The sequence below is a fragment of the Centrocercus urophasianus genome, unplaced genomic scaffold (assembly GCF_019232065.1).
Source record: "Centrocercus urophasianus isolate 14NV4802_14NV808 unplaced genomic scaffold, USGS_Curo_1.0 seq_15, whole genome shotgun sequence".
In the NCBI taxonomy this organism is placed as follows: domain Eukaryota; kingdom Metazoa; phylum Chordata; class Aves; order Galliformes; family Phasianidae; genus Centrocercus; species Centrocercus urophasianus.
In genome coordinates this window covers 42043386-42063499 of record NW_024884697.1, presented here as the reverse complement: position 1 = coordinate 42063499, position 20114 = coordinate 42043386, and the positions used below count along the sequence as shown (strand labels likewise).

Sequence of the window (20114 nt, the reverse complement as noted above, 5' to 3'; positions counted from 1 at the left end):
GAGTGCTCCTGAGAGCACTTGGGCAAAATCTGATACCTTGGTCTTTTTCATCTGTGGAAAAGTTGAGAAGTCCTTGACTGTAACTTGTGAGGTCATGGAAGACTGAAAGAAAATTGGTATTCAGAATATCCAGAAATGACATTTCTGTCACTTTAGCTACCTTGTCAGTTTGTGCCTGGGTCAGTATTTACCTGGATCAATGTTTAATATGCTTGGGTCAGTATTTCCTTGGGTTTTTGGTAGAGGAACTCCATTGCAGTGGTAAGGAAGAGCTTACTTCAGGTGTTTGAGTACAGAATCACGAAGGCTGGAAGAGACCTCCAAGATCATCTAGTTCAAAATATTAACTGTCAGTGCAATGAGCGATGGGCAGCACCACCACAGAGGAGAGATTTGGAAGAAATTATTATATCCAACACAGAAAGGAGAGACAACCAGTAGCATATTGAAGGGCACAGTGGATAACATACTAGGGAGCTAGTGAAGGCCAGGAATGAGATGCAGAGCAGGTGGAGAGAGCATCTGAGAAACAGCCAAACGAGGGATCCTGTTTCATTCTTTCCTACTGGGGATGGGCACTTGACTGGCTGTTTCATGAGGTCTTTGAAGTGGATTTGCCTGCTCCTCTTCCTTACCACAGCAGCCACAACAACACTAACCACACGCTGGTCCTCAAAGCTGACATCCTTTAGAAAGCAGCCCAAGAAAAATTCCTTTTTTAGGAGACGAAAATTAGAACGAGGAAGAACCTGAATCTCTGGGTCACCAAGTCCCTGCAGGACAGATCCCATCTTCCTGCTTTGGTTTCATTCCTACAGCTTTCTGGATTGTGATTAATGTCACACTCCTTCCCCATGCTTTCTAAAAACAGTTTTCCTTTCCACTCCTTTGAGAGGAGATAATGTCAGCTCTAAGCTCTTCTGAGGAGCCCTGCAACCCGTCTGACATCATTTGATGCCTGCAGGACATGCCTGTTGTGCAGCCCAGCCCCATGCTCCAGAAGCTCTTCCCCCAGGGTGCAGGGCAGCTGCATGTCCCCTTCCTGCACAGAATTCCATCTGACCCGGGCACAGCCATCAGCAGCAGACAGAAAGACTGGCTTGCTCTCCTGTCTCCTGCCACTGCTCTTTGAAAGATCCACAAAATAAGCTATGAGCAAATGAAGCACATGCTATCCATCAAAATTTAATAAAAATACTGTTATATAAACAACATAATATGCAGTTGCCTGTAACTTGCTGAGAACTGGTATCTGGAGCAGCATGTATCCATATAGGTTAGTTCAGTTAACTAACAAAATCCTATGGAAACCAATTGCTCTAATCATGCTTTCTTTTATATTGGTCAAGTAATTGTCAAAATAGATCAGACCAAGAAGGACACTTTATCAATGCTAGGGTTTGCATATGGTTATGTTCCTTAAAATAACATAGTAACTTGCTATTGATGAGTTTTTGTTTGTTTATTTGTTGCAAAGTTGTTTTTCTTGAGTGACATAGCAGGAGGCTATGGGAAGGAGAAAAGGAATATTTGTGTGAGAAGGGATCCTACGTCCCCTTATAAACACACAATTTATCCCAAAAATTTTGTACACGGACACTTAATAGGGTACTGCACCACTGTTCGATCTCATAAGTCTTCACCCTCTCGGTTCCTCAGTTCTCCAGGTAGTCTGCATTTCAGGAGAGGCTGGACATCTAACACATACCTATTCTTCTTGATATAAACAAGCAGAATTAGGGATTTTCACAGTTCCTAAAGACTGTGACAAATTCGCTCATCTGATGGACTTTACTACTGAAAGAGGAAGAAAGTCATCCAGTTGTTGCAGATGGAGAGCCCTGAAGTCCACCCAGGAGACACCAAGTACTCCACTTGTTACCACCTGGCTCTTTATATTTTATTAACTCTCTCTAGTGCCAAAGACAGAAAAGAAAAAGAGGTGGCCATCCATCTCCTCCTGCGCCTCCAAACAAAGCAATGACTAAGCTATTTACTTATAACCACTTTCAACCCTGCAGCAGACATCAGATCAAAAGTATTTCAATTTTAGTGGAAAAGGATATGAATGGGTTTTGTGAAGCAAACTGACAACAAGTTTACCCTGACCTGTTCCTCATCAAAAACTCGCTTTGAAATGTTTTTTAAACAAGCAGATGCAGCTGGTGACCAAGGTTCAAATAACTGACATTACTAAGATACAGCCGAGACTTCAGCAAGCCTCATGGTGACACTTCTGGATGAAGATAAGGCTTTGTTGTAAGCATAAAAGCTTGGAACAGTCCTCATCATATGTAGAAAAATGTCACAACAAAAATCATTAACAATCTTGAATCCATTGGAGAGGCAGGGGAAAAAAGACAGAGGTAGTCTCAAGGTCCAGGGAGGAATAAATTATCCTTAATTTAAGAGTAAATATATATAAAGAAGCTGCAATATAAGGTTAAATCTGATTACATCCTTTTGCTGTTCTGACCAAAACAAGCAGTAAATTATTCCACCATGTTTTCTTTTACCAAAGAAGAACAATTTTAAGAGCTGTTTTCTTGGCTCTTATTAAAATAAAACTAAAAAACAATATGTAAAAAGTCAAGATTTCATTGTGTTTCTAAAAAATCAGACTTCTTTTAAGCATACTTTGACATTTTACATGCTTTAATTTCAGAATTGCACCTGGTCTTAGCCTAGGGGCAGAAATAAAAGGATACAAGTCAAAACACAAAGACATAAGCCTCCATTATTTTGATGGGACAGTTAACAGCACGGGGAAGCTACACATGTTCACAATCTGTTTGAATAACTAAATAAATAGTAATTATTCTGTTTACTCCTCAGTTTGCCTGAATTTTTAAACTGTGCAACAATAGAGAAATTGCATTGTAGCTTCCGCTGATATTTGCATCAAAACAGAGATTACTGACTAAATTTTAAATCTGGACAATGAGTCAAAAACTAACGTCTAAAAAAGCCCCAGTGTATCTTCAAAAAAAAAAAAAAAAAAAAAAAAAGTTAAAACTAATTTCCCCTCTGCCTTGCTGTCCTGGTAAGAAAGCAGTAAAAAAAAAAAAAAAAAAAGAGAAAAAGAAAAGAAAAGAAAAAAAAAAAAAAGAAAAGTTTGTATAAAGCTTTTTAACCACAAATGCTAGAATCATTCAGCTAATAAAAACAAGATTTTCATATATATCAAAAACATGCTGACGTTTGAAGAAATCTGTAAAGCTCTTTTTTATACAAGATAATAAGTGTATATTACTCTATATGCTGTTTACTTAGATAATGATTATAGCATAAGCAGAGGCAGGTTAATATCTGTATAAATAGTTTTACCTAAAGCTACCCCGTTTTTTTTTTCCTGATGCTAATCTCCACTTTGACTAGTTCTAAGATTAATTTTATATCCTTTCCTTGAATTACAACTATTATAAACAAAAAGAACAGCCAATTTTTTTTTTTTTCTCAGCAATGAGTCAGAAAAAAAGAAACATAGTTAAAACCAAGAAAACTTTACTAAATATATGTTTTAGAAACCAAAATAAAATAAGTGATATGATTTACAGCAAAGCATCTGTCTTATAGTGTACAAGCAGTTTGGGATTCTAAACAGATGAAAAAAGAATAAAGCAAATGGAAAAAAAAAAAAAAGGAGGAAAAGAAAGCAAAAGAGCTGATAAAGTTTCTGGCTACAATACAGGAGACATATCATTACCATATGATCTAATGTGGGTGTCAGCCTGGATTGTGTTCATTGAGAGAAACCTTATTTTTTAACTGTGCTATGGAATAGAAGCAGGAGGGTTTTCCACCAAGTGACAGTCACTGAGCTGAACTTACCCCCTCCTCCTTTCCACACCTGCAAAGCCTTTTGCCTGGGTTGAATATTTAGTTTAATTACATCTCAGCTTTGAGAGCTCCTGTTGCAAATCCCTGGATTAAAAGGTACGGTTTTCGGTAATTCTCCTGAACTATGCTGCACTAATAAAACTTCAGGCAAGTCTACGGCAAGAAGTAGATGGATTTTAAGAGAAGCAAGGAAAAATCCTACTAAATGTTTAGCAGGGTTGAATGTCGTATCCAGCACTTTTGTTTCTCGAGAACATGAGAATGCGTTCGTAAGGACTGTACACATTTCCTACTGTTTATTTGACTGTTCTGTCTCTTGTTTTGATTTGTATAAGCGCTGCTATAGTCCTTTCTTTTTCTGTACCGTAAACTTTTGCAGCAGCATGTTCTCTGTTTGCAAGTCAGTGTTTAGAATCTATGATGTAGGGAATGTAAAAAAGTGTTGAGTTCATGTATTTCTCGTTTAAACTGCACTCTGAGATATATTTTTCTTCTGTTCAGCTTTCTTTGTACTTATTACAAGCCCTAATGAGTATAATTTTGATTTCAGAGGAAAAGATGTGTAGTAGATGGTTAAACAGGATCAGTGTATGCCTTTGTAATGTTAGAAAGCGCCGTGTTACAGTGTGCAAATGAGGAACCCATATTTAAAGAAGCTGCCTGTGAATGAAAGTGGGAAAGAAAATCCCTGGATTTGAAACTCCTGTTAGCAGAGTTTAAATCTCTTTTTGACTCTCAATTGCTCTTTTTGCATACTTAGACTTTCTTGTCAAAAGTCAAACATATAACATAGGAGATTTTTTTTGAAACTGCATGTATTTTTTAACTCGTCTTTTGTGGCATTTTGAGAGATTTCTGAGAGTGGATGGACTAATATTTAAAAGATAAGGTTCAAGCAAACTGAGAAAAAGACCACCAGTACTGTGGTGACGTGAACTGATGAAGCATATTTCCAGAGCTATTTTGAATTGAAATGTGGCCAATTCTATGGTATAGTTTCCTCTGTTTGTGGAAAAGTCTTACTCACTGTAAACATATAATTAAAGCAAATTTAAACAGTTCTGTCTGCAGACATAAATATTGTGTCACAGACCTTTAAGAATTCAGTTCTTTTTACTTCTCTATTTTTTTAAAGTGAAATGTAAACATTTTTTACTAGTATAGTTTTGTACAATTTTATATCTAACTATTTCTGTCCATTTAAATGTGTAAAAAACAGAAATATATGTACCTACAGTAGGAAAATATATGAATGAAGATGTGTACATGTCTGCTCTTATTTCCTGATTAATCTGTAGTTTGCATCTGCTGTTTTCTCTGCTGTGTGTTTGAATTAGATCCTTGATATCCTTTGTTGTCATTCAGTTCTCCTTTATGCACAACTTTTTTCTGAATTTGTTCTAGTTTTTGACAAAACAGGAACCAAAGGAAAAGGTCTACTACAGGAATTAAATCAGATAAGCGGAATTTATCGATATTTAACAAATGTGAAAATGATTCCAAAGCATTTATTCATTCATTCATTTATTTATTTATCTATCTATCTATTTATTTATTTTGCCCCTTGGGAGAAGAGTGTTAGTAAGTTAACTCCAGGATATGATCCTGCTTTCTTGTGGGGGGGTGGGGAGGGAAGCAGTGCTTCAGAATTGATACTGGAGAATTTAGAAGCGGGTTTAATTTTTTTTAATTATTTTTTATTTTTATTTAGTAATGTGTGAAAAGGGACCTGAGAAAGCTTTTTGAAAAAAAAACTGATTTCCAGTGCCAGGGGTGGTGTTGGTGTCCAGCTTTCCTGATGTTTATTGGGCATTTTGAAATGGGCATCTTTTAAAATCACTCTGTACTTGAGTAGCGTTTTATTACTCATTTTCACAAGGCAGCTTATTAAAGTGAATGGTGATGATTTAGCAAGTTTGCATTCCCGTTTCAAACAATTAACCAATTGCATTGTTATTTTACAATCTATGATTATGCCAGGAACTTGAATTAGGTTAAACCATGGCAAGAATTTACCACCCTGTATTAATACCTCATTTCTGTGACACCCTTAACTTATCCATCCGTGTCGCATGACAAGGCTGGATGCTGGGCATGGGACAGACATGGTGTTGGTGGGGGCTGGGACAGGAGGATGCAGAAAGATCTCCCACCCAGGCTTGTCCCAGCTGCAGGACACAAGATTGCACGGTGAGGAGCTGTGTGAACAGAACAGGGTCAAGGCTGTGACTCTCCAGCTGACACTGGGGTCTGCAGAGTGCCTCAGTGCATGCAGTGGGTAGCATGTCTGTCTACTCCTGGAATAGAAAATACTTCACAGACTAAGAAACCCAGTATGTTTCTTATAGTGTTATCAGAAACTATATTTTGCTCCATGTGAACTCACTTGGAAGCCTTTGGGACATCTGAAGAAGTTAAATGCCTGTCTTTCTGCTAGGTAGGTGATAGAAATGTAAACTCTGGTGTTAACACTTGCATAGTTGATAAGGTCACCTTCCCATCCTCCTGTGACTGAGCCTCAGAAATTTCTGCAGGACTGCATTTGTGGCATCTGTATGTAAAAATCTGCAAAGGAAATTGAACTCAGGCACAGTACAGATTGTATCTAATTCCAGGCCTGTGATTTTTATTTATTCAGCATTTTTTTTCTATGGACCATTTCTGCTAGAGTACCTAAATGTTATATTCTGGAAAGAGAGGCCTCAGTCACCCATGCAACTGTCACCTAGCACCAACTGTCCATGTTGATCATCTAGTCCTATCTAGCATGTTTCAGTAGAGTGAGGGAGACATTCGTTCTCCCTCCCCCCTCTCAATATTTTTAATCTCCGTTAGTCCATATGGAGCTGGGAAGTGCTATGTGACACTCCTACCTGTTAGCTAACTTCTAGATAGGGTAGAATCCAGTTAACACCCAGAGAAGGCATCTCAGAGGTAAATTTCAATGATCTAGTTACTGACCCGAAGAAGCAATTGGACATCTTTGCTTTCACTATAAAGAACAATATCTGTAATCAGAATTGTGCTATTCATTTTAAGTAAAGTCTCCTAAGTAAGGAACAAGACTGCTTTTCTATCATTTGATTACTTGAAGGCAGTTTTCTTTTTTATTTAATTGTGGATTGTTTATGCACCAAGGAAAGGTTGCAAAACACAAGCTTGCTCGTGTAAATTAAATAGTCAAAGAAGGTAATTCTCAGAAAGTAGGGTACAGCCTTGATACAAAATCTGGAAACAACTGTTTTGGAATTCTTCCCTAGTGCACAGCTAGGTAGGTAGCACAATGTACAGTGTCTTGAAATGCATTTTAGGCCTAAGTCCTCAGAACACATGCTTAACAGTTTTCCTTATTATTATCAATGGCAATTCACACTTGTGTAAAGGTGCTCCTGTGCATGAAAATCTGCAGGATGAGGCCCTGAAGTACCATTTGAATGTGTACTGACAATACTGAAAGCACCAGTTCAAATGTCTAAGCAGTACAAAGCGTAGGATTTTCAGAGTGCATTTTTATGAGGTAAAATCCCCTAGCCAAAAACTTGGAAAGAAAGCCAAGAATATCCAGTGTAATACAACACTGTGTTCCTTTTTATTGTGCTGTTTAAACTGGGAATTAAGAATAGCTTATTTTAAAAACTAAAGATCTTTCTCTCTCTCTCCCTCCATCCCATCACTAGATCTTACTCTTTCTCAGTCAGCTTTACTAGGATATAATTCAAAACACACAGCAAACTGACCCTTTTAAAAAAAAAAAAAAAAAAAAAAAAAAAAAAGAGATTTGTCAAAATACAAAATACTGCATTACAGTGAGTTTGGGAACCTCACGTTCATCCCGAGGGAACAAACTCACTGCCATGAGACAAATGTTAACGAAATCAAATAGACTATTCCATTGGCAGAAAACATACACATGGAAAATGTGGCTTATTGTGTTGACTGTTTTGCATAACAAAGTTGACAGTGCTGCCTGTTCCTAATAAATATTACTCTAAATATGCAAACAGATGTATCTAGAGTTGCATTTAAACCATCTTGTGAGAAAGAAAAAGGCTACTGACAAGCAGTTGCCAGGCTGCTATCACATAACTGTCCTACTTTCACAGTTCAGTTTTCATTTATTGAAAGGAATAGTTATGCAACTGTTGGATGTGCTGGACCTCCTTCAGCAGGGACTGTGCACCTATGGAAAACTGCTACTTTTGCTTTAAATTCTCTACTGTGGTTCCTAGGTTCTACCTGGAGTTGATGAACTGAGCCATGAGGCTAGCTCTCCTCTTCATCCTACTGTTGCCAGTATGCTTGGCCACGCCATTCCACCAGAAGGGCCTCTTTGACTTTATGATGGAGGACGAAGGGTCAGCTGATATGGCTCCAACAGATGATCCTGTCATATCTGGATTTGGGCCAGTGTGCCCCTTCCGCTGCCAGTGTCATCTTCGTGTTGTGCAGTGCTCTGATCTAGGTAAGCCCAGAAGTGTGTTCATAGCGACTGGCCTGAGAGGCTGGACAGTTGTGAACACAAAATATTTTTTATATTTTATGTATATTTTATGCATGTACATTTCATTTGCTCTTTGAAGAACTACAGATCTCAGTTGCCCAGAAAATCGCTTTTCAAGGTTGTTTCTTCAAATGTGTATTAAATAAATTCAGTGAGGTTAGATGTGGGGATGGAAACATTTTAAAAGTTCTTAAATTGCACAGTCCAGACTCCAGCACTCTTAATCATACTGTCAAGTACCTCAACATAGAAATCATCCTATTTCCATAGGATTACATGAGCATGGAATAACCAACACTGAATCATGGAACAATCAACCTTGGAACCAGCTCTTTGAAGGAAAGAGCTTGGATACTCTCCAAAACAATGAACACATTTTGGAGTGCCTTATTAAACGTCTTTCTTAGACAATGTTCAAGCTGAAACCATGAGAAACTTTTTCACAAACTCCCCTCACTCCCACATGTACAAGGGCTTGTCTGTACAGTAAGACCAGCAGAATGTGAAGCCACGCCATCTGTCACTTTATTCTGATTTTATTATGCAAAAATCTCTAGTAATGAAGTTGACTCCAGCAAAACTGCTTTTGGTTTGTGCCGGTGCTATTTGGTGAATGTGTAGTGTAGAAACTTAAAGACTTTTTTTCTTTTTCTTTTTTTCCTCACAAGGAAATTAGGCAGTTTATTCAATGAACAGACAAACAGTTTTACTTACGATTTTATAGATTTGATTTTTTTTGTAAATGTATTCTCTCTGCTGTTTGAATGTGTTTCTGGTGTTTCTATTTTATTAAGTTATTGCGTTGTCTTTCATAATTACTGTAAGTCATGACACAACTCTACCAAATAGGACCTGGGTCTCATTGTGGTGGTTGTTGTACAATTATAAAATGAGGGGAAAACATTAGTTACATCCCTTGACCACTGTGAACTTCTGTGAATTTTTTTAAAGTAAGCCACATAATTACGCAACAGATATGTTTGGCAGAGACCCAGTGAACAAAGCAAGCCAAGTTGCACAAACTAGCACAGACTAACCTACCCATGAATTCAAAAAGCTTTTACAGTAATGGCTCTGTTGAAAGACACTTTTTCACTATTTAGATGCTAGATAGTAGCCAACATGGAAAGTTGAGTGGAGAGGAGGTTGCACCACATACATGAAGATCTTAGACTTTTATTTTCATACAATCATGGAATCATAGAATTGTTTGAGTGAGAAGACACATTTAGAGGCCACCCAGTCCAACTCCCCTGTAGTGAACAGGGATACCTACATCTAGATCAGGTTGCTCAGAACCTGATCCAGCCTGGCCTTGAATGTCTCCAAAGAGGAGGCATCCACCACCTCTTTGTGCCACCTGTTGCAGTGCTTCACTGACCGTTACTGTAAAAAACTTTTCCCCTATTTCCAACCAAAATTTCTCCTGTTCTAGTTTGAAACCATTTCCCCTTGTCCTATCACAGCATACCCTGATAAAGTATCTGTCCTCTTCCTTCTTATAGCCACCCTTTAGATACTGAAAGGCTGCTATTGGGTCTCCCCAGAGCCTTCTCTTCTCCAGGTTGAACAGCTCCAGCTCTCTCATCCTGTCCTCATAGGGAGGTGCTCCATTCCTTGCATCATTATTGTGGCCCTCCCTTGGATGTGCTCCAACAGTTCCATACCTCTCCTGTGCTGAGAACTTCACATCTGGACACAATACTCCAGCTGAGGTCTCATCAGAGCAGAGTGGAAGGGGAGGATCATTTTACCTCCTGACGATCCTTCTTTTGATGCAGCACAGGATAAGGTTGGCTTTCTGGACTGTGAGGGTACATGTCCAGCTTGCAATCCACCAGTACTCCCAAGTCCTTTTCAGCAGGTTGGTGTTCTATCCTTTTGTCCCCCAGCTTGAACTGGTAGTGGAGATTGCTGTGACCCAAGTGCAAGAACTTGCACTTGGATTTGTTGAACCTTATGAGGTTCACCTGGGCCCACTGCTCAAGCTTGTCCAGGTCTCTCCGAATGCCACCCTGTCCCTCAAGTATGTTGACTGCATCGCACAGATTGGTATCAATCACAAACTTGCTAAGGGTTCACTTGATCCCACTCTCAGTGTCTCTGGTGAAGGTATTAAAGAGCATTGGTCCCATTACTGATCCTCTGAGGGACACCACTTGCCACAGATTTCCATCCAGACATTAAGCCATTCATCACAACTCCTTGGGTATAGTCTTGCAACCAGTTTCTCATCCATTGAAAAGTCAGCCCATAAAATCTGTATCTTACCAATTAAGAGAGAAGGATGTTGTGAGGATCATGTCAAAGGCCATACTGAAGTCCCGATAGATGACATCAGTAGCTCTTCCTTTGTCCATTGGAGCAGTTATGTCATCATAGAAGGCCACTAGGTTGGTCAGGCTTTGATTGAGCCATGTTGGATATCTCAGATCACCTCCCTGTCTTCCATATGCATTAGCGTTTTCCAGGAGGATCTTACCTCAGCACAGAGATGATGCTGAGGAAGCAGCCAGCAGAGGATGTCAGTACTTTCCTGGATCGTTCTTTCCACTCTTCTTAAAAATGGATATGCCATTGACTTTCTTCCAGTCAGTAGGGACTTCATCTGACTGCCATGACTTCTCAAATATTACTGAGAGTGGCTTAAACAATACATCAGCCAATTTCATCAGGACCTATACTTATGGATGTTCAGGTTCCCCAGGTGATTGTGAACCTGACCTTTGCTTACAGCAGGAAGGATGCTGTCCCGAGCTTCCAGCCCATCCACTCAAGGGGTATGTGAAGAACACTTGCCAGTGAAGACTGAGGCAAAAAAGTCATTGAGTACCTCAACTTTGTCCTTCTCTATTACCTGTGTGCCTGTATTGCCCACTTGTGGGAGTACGCTGTCTTGGGCTTTCCATTTCTGGTTGCAGCTGAAGAAGCTTTTTTCATTCTTTTTGCCTGGTTGGGCCTTGGCCTTCATGACCACATCTCTACACAGCCTAACAGCATCCCTATACTCCTCCCAAGTTTCCTGTCCCTACTTCCACTGCTTGTGCATTTTCTTCTTGCTCTCTGGTTTGACCAGCAGGTCCAAGTTCAGCTATGCTGGTCTCCTGCCTTCCTTTCCTGACTTCCTATATCTGGGATGGAGAGTTCTTATGTACTAAGGAAAGCTTCCTTCAAGATCTGCTAGCTCTGCTCAGCTCTCTTGATCTTGAAGACAGTTTCCCGTGGGGAGGATGGTTCCCCAGGGAACTGTAATTATTGTTATACTGGATAACACTGTTGGAATTTAAGATATTTTAGGAACTTTTCCCAAGTCTGTTTCAATTCTGCTAAATTGAATTCAGTTTAAAAAGTAGAGTTATTCACACTGGAGCCCTTTGTTTTTATACTTGCTCCCACATTCATTCAGTTCCCCCTCAGAGTCATGATTTCCAAAAGATTGCCCTGCATACTGTTGCTTCTGGGTTAATAAAGTTCCATACTGTCAGGGAGATTTGGGAATAAAGTGATTAAAGCTACAGTTCTGTGTTGCCCAGATAATTTTGAGAGAGATAAGAAATACATTTTCAGCTTGGTTTAAGCCCACACAATGCAGATACTGGAATGAGAAGACAGTGCTTTTGAAGCAGCTGGGCTGATAACATCCATCCTCTGGGCACAGAAGAAAAATCTCTCTGGGGTTCAAATACATGGCACAGCAAAATAAGTAATATTTCCCTGGCAGAGCTCAGGGAAGTTATAACCATTCAGTTTTCCAGCCTTGGCATGAAGTTTTACCCATCCCTACCACATGTAGTTACAACAGCCACTTTGGGGCCTGGCCCAAATGAAAGGCTCATCAGGATGCAGGTTGGCCCTGAGGGCAGGGATAGGACAACTGAGTATGCCTCTGCTTCACACTCTTCCAGTCTCAAGTCCATATCTGTGTGACTCAGTCTCCATCTAGATCAGATTTACCTTATTACTCTTGGAAAGCCAGGAGCTAGCTTTGAGAGTTCAGCATTTCTTTGGGAACAGTGAAGGTGCTGCCACGATGACCTAGCGTGCTTGCGCCTCCCTGCAAACCACCACTCCTGGCTTGCCTTTCCCTGCAGCTTTAGGCATTTCCTACCCAACCAAATTAGTTATCTCTCCCCCCTAAAATTATCACATTTAATCATCTCGTCCCACGAGTACTAATTGAAGAAAAGCTGCAGGCAATAACAAGACTCCTCCCAAGGACTTATTAAGAACATACTGAATTAAATCCCTGTCCACAAAGGAAAACTGAAATCTGGATCCTGTCTTGCACTCACACTCTAGCCTGGAAGAAGGGGCCCCTTGCAGCTGGGTGCAGAGGGCAGGTCAAAGAAAGGCATCTGAAAGACCTAACGTGGGCTTTCTCTTCCTCTGTATGCCTCATTTTGTCCTCAAAGGGACATTTACTATTTCTAAACTCCTGCTGCATAAGGAAGAAGCTCAGTACCTGACTTAGACTTATGTGAAAAAAAAAAACCAAAACACAACAGCTATTACATCCAGGATCCAGAGATCAGGTTTTTTCCTTTAATTGTTAAGTCTTTTTTGTCCAGTTGCCACTTCTCATGAGGATTGGATAGGAATATTGGAAAAGAAAAAAAAATCCGAATTCTAAAAAAGCAGTGAAAAAAATGCCTGGTGGTCCAGTTACACTAGTGTCAGCTGAATTTTTTCGTTCTTGTATTTTCAAGCTTCAGTCAAATCTTCCTAAGCACATACCTCTGAATTAATTTATTTTGCCTCCAAGCCAAAAGCTGGACTAGCAGGAAGGAGAACACTGTCTTCTCACACCCTGAAGAAGAATTCTCTCAGAGGTGCAGTTACTGACATATTGAGAACAGGACCCAGTGTGCCTACCTCATGTGAAATTAATTACCTTTGTGCAGCGGGCTCAAGGATCTCTGCAATACTTTTATGAAAGTGCTGCCTTTTTCTGAGTTTCCCTCCCATTGCTAAAAGGAAGTCATAGAATCATTTTTTAACCATGCTTCAGTGAAGACATTACTATGCCATAGCTGGATTTTCCATTGAGGTTACTGTCTTCCTTATTAACATGCACTGCAGAGTGGCCAATACAGCTGGTGAGAGGAAGCTTGCCATGTTGCAAAATAATAAACATAGGGAAGACATCGCTGTTAAGCAAATATGCCTCATGAAACCTTAGCAAGGTTTAACAGTTCAGTTTAAGTCCCAGCTTCCCAAAGAGTATCTCAAGCAAAGGCAGGAGGCCATGTGAATTTATTCAGCAAATGTGGCAAATGCAGAATGCTCCCTAAGCATGTTCACTTCACCTTCAGATGAGTCTGACAGCCCCTTAGGAAGTGATCAGTGTAAGTTCTCTTCAGGATGCAGTAACACTGACTTCCTTAGAGACTTTACAGGGTTGAGGCTTCCTCCAGCTTTCTTGCCGTGAGCATCCATGCAGGCTTTAGTAATTAAAGTTGAAGCAGTATTATATCTTAAATGGAATCTTTAGTCACAGCTCAGAAAGGCAAGTTTTCTCCAGCTGTAAAGAAGGGTGTATTAAAGCTCAGCATGGGCACTGGATTGTATTTGAAGAGCACTTTGAGATCAGCGGGAGAAAAGCTCACAGATGTGTAAAGCATTATTCCAGGGATCCAGTAACATGAGTCAGTTTATCTGAAGATATCAAGTGTCTACATTGTATTAAATGATGGCTCTTCAATACTCGAACCATGGTAACGTGTCAACAGCTAATTTATTTGTTGACAGAAGGCAATTTTTCTCCTTGTGTAAAATATTCCAGAAGCATCTGAACACCAATTTTCTGATCTTCCTGTGATTTTCACTTCTTTCTTGGGAACCTCATCTCTCCTTTTTAAGGAAATTAACTCCTTTGGGACATACTTTGATTCGAACGTCCATAGTCAACACAAAATATTCTTATAGAAAACATATAAAATATATTATAGAACATAGAATAAGAAATACTTACCTTATTGGTGATCAGTCTCAATCATTTTATGAGCTCCAGAAAACAGATAGGGTTACTCCCTGCTGTTATTTGAATCTTTACCATCCTTACAAAAACAGAATTTTTAAAGCTAAACGTTTAGCTTGAAATCCAGTGAGTTTCTAAAAGTGCAGTAAGAAAAATCATGAATCATTAAATGACAAGATATTAAGAAATATACTTTTTAAACAAATTTTTGTTAATTGACATCTTAATTGATGAAAATTTAAGTTACATTATTCCATGTTTCATTTATTTTCTTTCTTCCAACAATAAGGGCTGGAGATTTATTCCTTTTCCTACATCTATATCTAACAAGAAATGTGATCAATGAAAATGGTACTGTGAAATCTAGGAGAATATTGCTGCTTATACAAATAGTAGCCTCTATGTAATAATATAATGGCCCTGAAACTAAGACTAAATGCCTTTCTGGATATTCTTTATTAAAACAAAACTTGTGCTGTATTCACACAGAAATCGTTAAGCTTATAATAATTATTATAAACAATAATTGGGCTAAAATAATTATAATATTATGTGATAATTAGGCGAATTGTAAGACTGAGACATATTGGATATCAAACTTGAGGATCTATATGAGGTATTACAGATAAGATATAGAAGGTATCATTTCAGGTAATGTTTGTTACCTAAGAGTCATCTGGTCTCTCTCACAATCATAGGGCACAGGGCAGTTCTTCCTGCCTAAGGTGACTGAAAGGAGAAATTAGACTATCATTAGAAGGCCTCAATGGTCATTTGAGGCTATACAACTGATTTTCAAATTAATGAAGATATGTGTGATAGAATTAAAGACTGAAGAAGTAACAGGTTAACAGCATTATTTTTCAATAAATTTGACCCAGATTATTAAATTTTTAGTATTTATTCTGTTTACATACCATTTATTTTTTAACTGGAAGTTTAAATGGGCACAAAAGAAAGCCCTATACTCAGTAAGTCCTGAAAAATTATTAAGAACAAAATAATTAGAACACCCTCTTGAGAAGTTTTCAGGAAAAACAAAAAATCCACAAACAACAACCTGGCTAGATGTAGGATTCTCTGTATTTATAAACTATGATTGGGTTTCTCCTCTGCAAGAGCAATAGGCAGGCCTTGTTGCATTGCCACTAGTTTTACTAGTTTAACCTGAATTGCTGATGTTCCAGTTCCAGTTGACAGATATGATTCTGGATGAAAGTTAGTCCATTCTAATTATATACTTTATTTTTTCATTTCCTGCTTCAAAGGTAACTGTTACACTCATCTTTTGGGTTTGTTTGCTTGGTTGACTATTGTTTTGGTGAGGTTTTTTTTTGTTGTTTTTTTTTTGGATGATTTTATATTTGTTTGCTTGGTTTAGACTAAGGAACATCATTTAATATGGCCTAGTAGAGGGAATGGTAATCTTGACTGCCAAATACAGGTTGTATGAGAAGTGACTGTTTTCTGGATCAGAATATGAAAAGGGCTGGTTTCTAATATATCCCACTGTACAAATAAATAACTAATAGATGGATAATAAAACTTGAATTAATTGTTGTGACATTAAAAAACATAGCAGGTGATTGAAGCACTTGAAACATACCAAAGAATCACTACTGATATCTACTAATGCTACTGAAATCTATAATATGTGTATTAAGTTCTTAATATCTGTATAGGATGTAGTGTTTGATAATGTATAACTATTTAGGAGCTATTCATATTTTCAACATATGAAGACTGTGCTGCTCACCTGCTAAAGACTCCGCCATGTCCTAGGAAGACATAAGGACTCCAAGAGTTCTTTCTCAGTGTTCACTCTGCAAAAAGGAATGTGATCTAGGAGTCTGTGTCCTACTTGAAGCCACCAACGATAATAGTAAGAAACTGCCATTCTCAGGAAAACCACTTTTACCAAGCCCAATTACTGTGGTATTTAGAAAAGTATCTATTTTTAAACAAGTCTTCAAAACACCTCTTTCTAAACAAGTTTTGACATTTCTAATTCTTCCTTATTAACTTCAGGCTCACTGGTCTGTGTTTTACCTTATCCATATCCTGGATCTGTCATGTGATTACAGGAATAAAAGTTGTTTTTTCTTAAGGTTTTTATATGTTCTTAAAGTTGAAGTCTAAAAGTATATGCTTTATAATATCTCACACATTCTTTTGAAACTTATTTTTCCTGCTTTTTGTGTTTGTCCTGACAAATAGTATTAGCAAATGTTAGAATTCAAGTTCTGTCCAGTTGCATTACATTTTATGGCTTATTCCTGCAAGGCATTATTGTCCTTTACAGTAGGAAAGGAAAACAGGGGGAGTGGAAATTTCTCATTGGATTCTCAGCAAGGGAAGAAATGGAAACAGTGAACCCAGAGACTTTAAAGACCAAAGACTGTACTTGCAACTGGTGGTGATGAGGGGGAGGCTTGTGTGTTTTGGTGCTTTTGGTGCTTTTGTACAACTCAAGGGACTTACAGTGTTCAACAGGTCTGTGTCCACTTGTCAACAGGGTTATTCTTGCTACACAGGCAAAACTACTGACTTAGGCATTCTATAAAGAAAGAAAAAGATGAAAAACAGTATTTGAATGTTCCTTGTGCAATCTCTTTGCATGCTCTTAAGTGAGGGCACCCAGGAGTGCACTTTATCAGCCTTTTGTTCATTTCCCAGGAATCTGGTTGGAGTGACTCTGTATTGCTACAAAAAACTGTTAAGTAGAAGGTGATTGCAGTTCTTATTTCACTATGAAAGAGAATGCAATAAATAAGCAACACAGTGAAAACCAGAAACTACTTCTGTCCACCTCATTTCTTGTAAGCTTTATGTATTTTAATGGCAAGATGAATGGGCAAGTTATTTATATAAATGCTACAGTATTTAAGATATGCAAATATAAATGACTTTGCAGCCTATTTCTGTAATACATCATAATCACAACAGCAATGAGTAATAGGTCATCCTAGAACCAGCTCCTTCTGCATCGTTTGCATCATCTAACATGTGAAAGCCCAGGATGACCTCAGTTTCTGTGCTGGAGAATCTTCACTTTGGACACAGCTAATCACAGAGTCCAGAAGTTCATTTTCCAATAAATGTTTTCCCTTCTAGCACTCCAGTGTGAGCCTCAGAAGCTAAACTGGCTCTCAAGGAATTCCTATTTTAGGTTAACATGGAAGAATGATGTTTGTGCTAGTGCAACATCCACTCTCTCTCAAAAAAACCATGACCCTTTACCGAATATCTTTGTATAAGACGTATATGAACAAAGACATAACTGAAACAGCCAAACAGGATTATGATACAATTTATTTCCATAAGCTCAAATAGGATTTACATGCCTTCAAACTGAGGAGATCATACTAATTCTTTACCACTGGGAAGTAAGAATGGGAAAGAAAAAGGAACAGAGCTAACCATGTCTGTATAGTGGCAGCAGGTCATAATAAAACTATGGGCATGTGGTCAGAGAAGAAAGGTGTAAGTTCACTGGAAAGTAGAAGAGATCTCCCCAGACTGCTCTTTATTCCTGCCTCTTTGTGTTAGTGCTAATTCTGGTACATTCCAAAGCAAGTATTTAGAGTGGTGTCTTTAGATTAGTATCTATTGCCTGCTGCTTGAACCATGAATCAGGAAAACATCCTTACTCCAAAGGATTGTTAAAAAATTTAGTGTTAGATAGTGTTCACTTTTACGAGTCACTGAAATGGTCTGTTCTAACTACTCTAAATACATGTAAGAAATACAGATTTCACCTCAATGCATGAGTAGTCATGGGTAGTACATCTGCATTGCATCCACAGTGATTGAAGTCACAATTACAACGTGCTGGCAGATTATACAAATCACACAGGACTGTTGCTGTTCTCTGATGGGATGTTTTATGTCAGTAATCACGACAGTACTGCAATCTTGGCAATTCTAGCAGTTACTTCAGAAATCTCACGATGTTTGATTGTGTCATATAATGCCTTCATCCCTGAAGGCTCATGATTTTTTTCAAAATACTTTTCTGCCTTTCTAAGATAAATCTCTGCTTCTTGATAAGGTATAAATCTTCCAGACCTTTGAAATTAACAGTCAGTTAGAAAGAACACAGAAAAGGAATTTCCTTGATTTTGAGTTTTAAGGACACATCATTACTTCTTGGTATGAGTGTTCAGAGCCAGGAGACTGAATCTATCTGTACCAGAAATGTGACTAACGCTGAAAAATAATTCATAACATCTGTAGCTTGTAATATCTTTTATACTCTGAAATATGTGTTCACTACACAGAGTGGGTGGAAATGGAAGCGAGCAGATAAGCTATGCACACATTTTAAAACCTTTTCTGTGACTTTTTCAATTATTAGCGCTATCATAATAGATAATTGAGCAGTTGATCACAGTGTGTGATTTTATTACTTTTTTTTTTGGTGTTCTTCATTCTGTTCTGGGAAGCAATGTTATACATTGTCATGATTCTGCAATTTTGTGAAATGTTTTTTGGGAAAACAAAACAAAACAAAACAAAACCAGGGTAGTGGTGTATCTGTAGATCTACTTCTGGGAGAGACCTTCTCAGCAGGGGATGGATTTCATTTTCTCACTCTTTTCATAAGGGAAAGGTCAGAGGTATACAAAAATAATCTGTGAAGAAAATAAGCCCGAAATGGATCTTAATGGATAATGAATCTTATGGACTGAAAGCAGGAAAAACATCTGAAAATGGTTATCAGTCCCCTTTAAGAAGATGCATTTTAAGTTTCAAATGTTCAAAAGTGGACACTCCTTTTTAGAACAATCGTATGAGAAAAATAGTTCTCCACTTTTTCAGATTTTTTTTAAATTAACTAATAAAGTAGTCATTAGAACTGACAATTTCACAGGGAATGAGAAATGCAGAGAACAGACTTTTACTTTGAAACTGGGGGAGAGAAGGAGTCTGTGGATACTTCTCAGCAAAGAAGGACAATTGTTTCTTATTTTTCTGGATGGTTGGGTGCAAATTATGAAATTAATCTTATTTTCAAATTCTACACAATAGAGAACATATTTCCAGTAAATACTCAAGTACACAGCCTGGGAAAGCTTCAGTGAACTTTTCTAAGTCCTATGATTATCCACAGCCAAGACTGCTGAACCCATAAGCTTGCCATTCACCCCATGCATCCCAGCGTCCACTCAAGGCACCACCAAGGGCATTCACCCCTGGGAGGGAGGGAGGCAGGGAAGGAGGGCTGCTGCCCACTGTGGGACAAGGCAGAGCCCGGCTTGGAGCAGGGAGAACACACAGCAGAGGAAGCACAGACAGCTGCCAGAGAGGCCTCCTCTGCCGGGAGAGCAGCCACTGATGACCACGGCTGGGAATTACACGTAGCTCAGGCCAAATTCCTCAGCTGGCAGCAGCTGTTAGTGGAAACTGAAGCGGACTTGAAAAGAGCCCCATTTTATGGCCCCTATGATAATAATTGTGAGTGTTGGGATGTAATAACACATGTATCTGAGCTGCAGAGTTCAGATCTCCCTCTGCCTTTTGACCCCTTCTCCCAGATGGGGAAGGGAAGGATTTTCCAGCAGAATAAGCCCCATCCTCAGTTGTTGTAAAATAGGAGAACATGGGGAAAAAAACCCAAAAAAACAAAAAAAGAAAAAGAAAGAAAAAAAACGTAGCAAACTGCTGCATTAAGTAGTTTGTAATTGGCACAGTTCTCTTTTTGTTATTTTGACTATGTGGTCTCAGCACTGCAAAGACGCAGTTCCCAGGGAAGTGTCCTCATCTCTGAGCTACAGATTCAGACTCCCATTTGCT

The 20114-nt window shown here is 38.7% G+C and overlaps 1 protein-coding gene across 1 annotated transcript in view; it reads left to right on the top strand.

The window, feature by feature from the left end:
* The first annotated feature begins 3726 nt into the window (after positions 1-3726).
* DCN (decorin) overlaps positions 3727-20114 on the top strand; it is a 39069-nt gene continuing 22681 nt past the window's right edge. The window contains exons 1-2 of the mRNA XM_042816124.1: positions 3727-3936; positions 8070-8302. Coding sequence (XP_042672058.1) covers positions 8098-8302 — 205 coding nt within the window. The 5' untranslated portion in view covers positions 3727-3936; positions 8070-8097. The remainder of the gene's footprint in view (positions 3937-8069; positions 8303-20114) is intronic.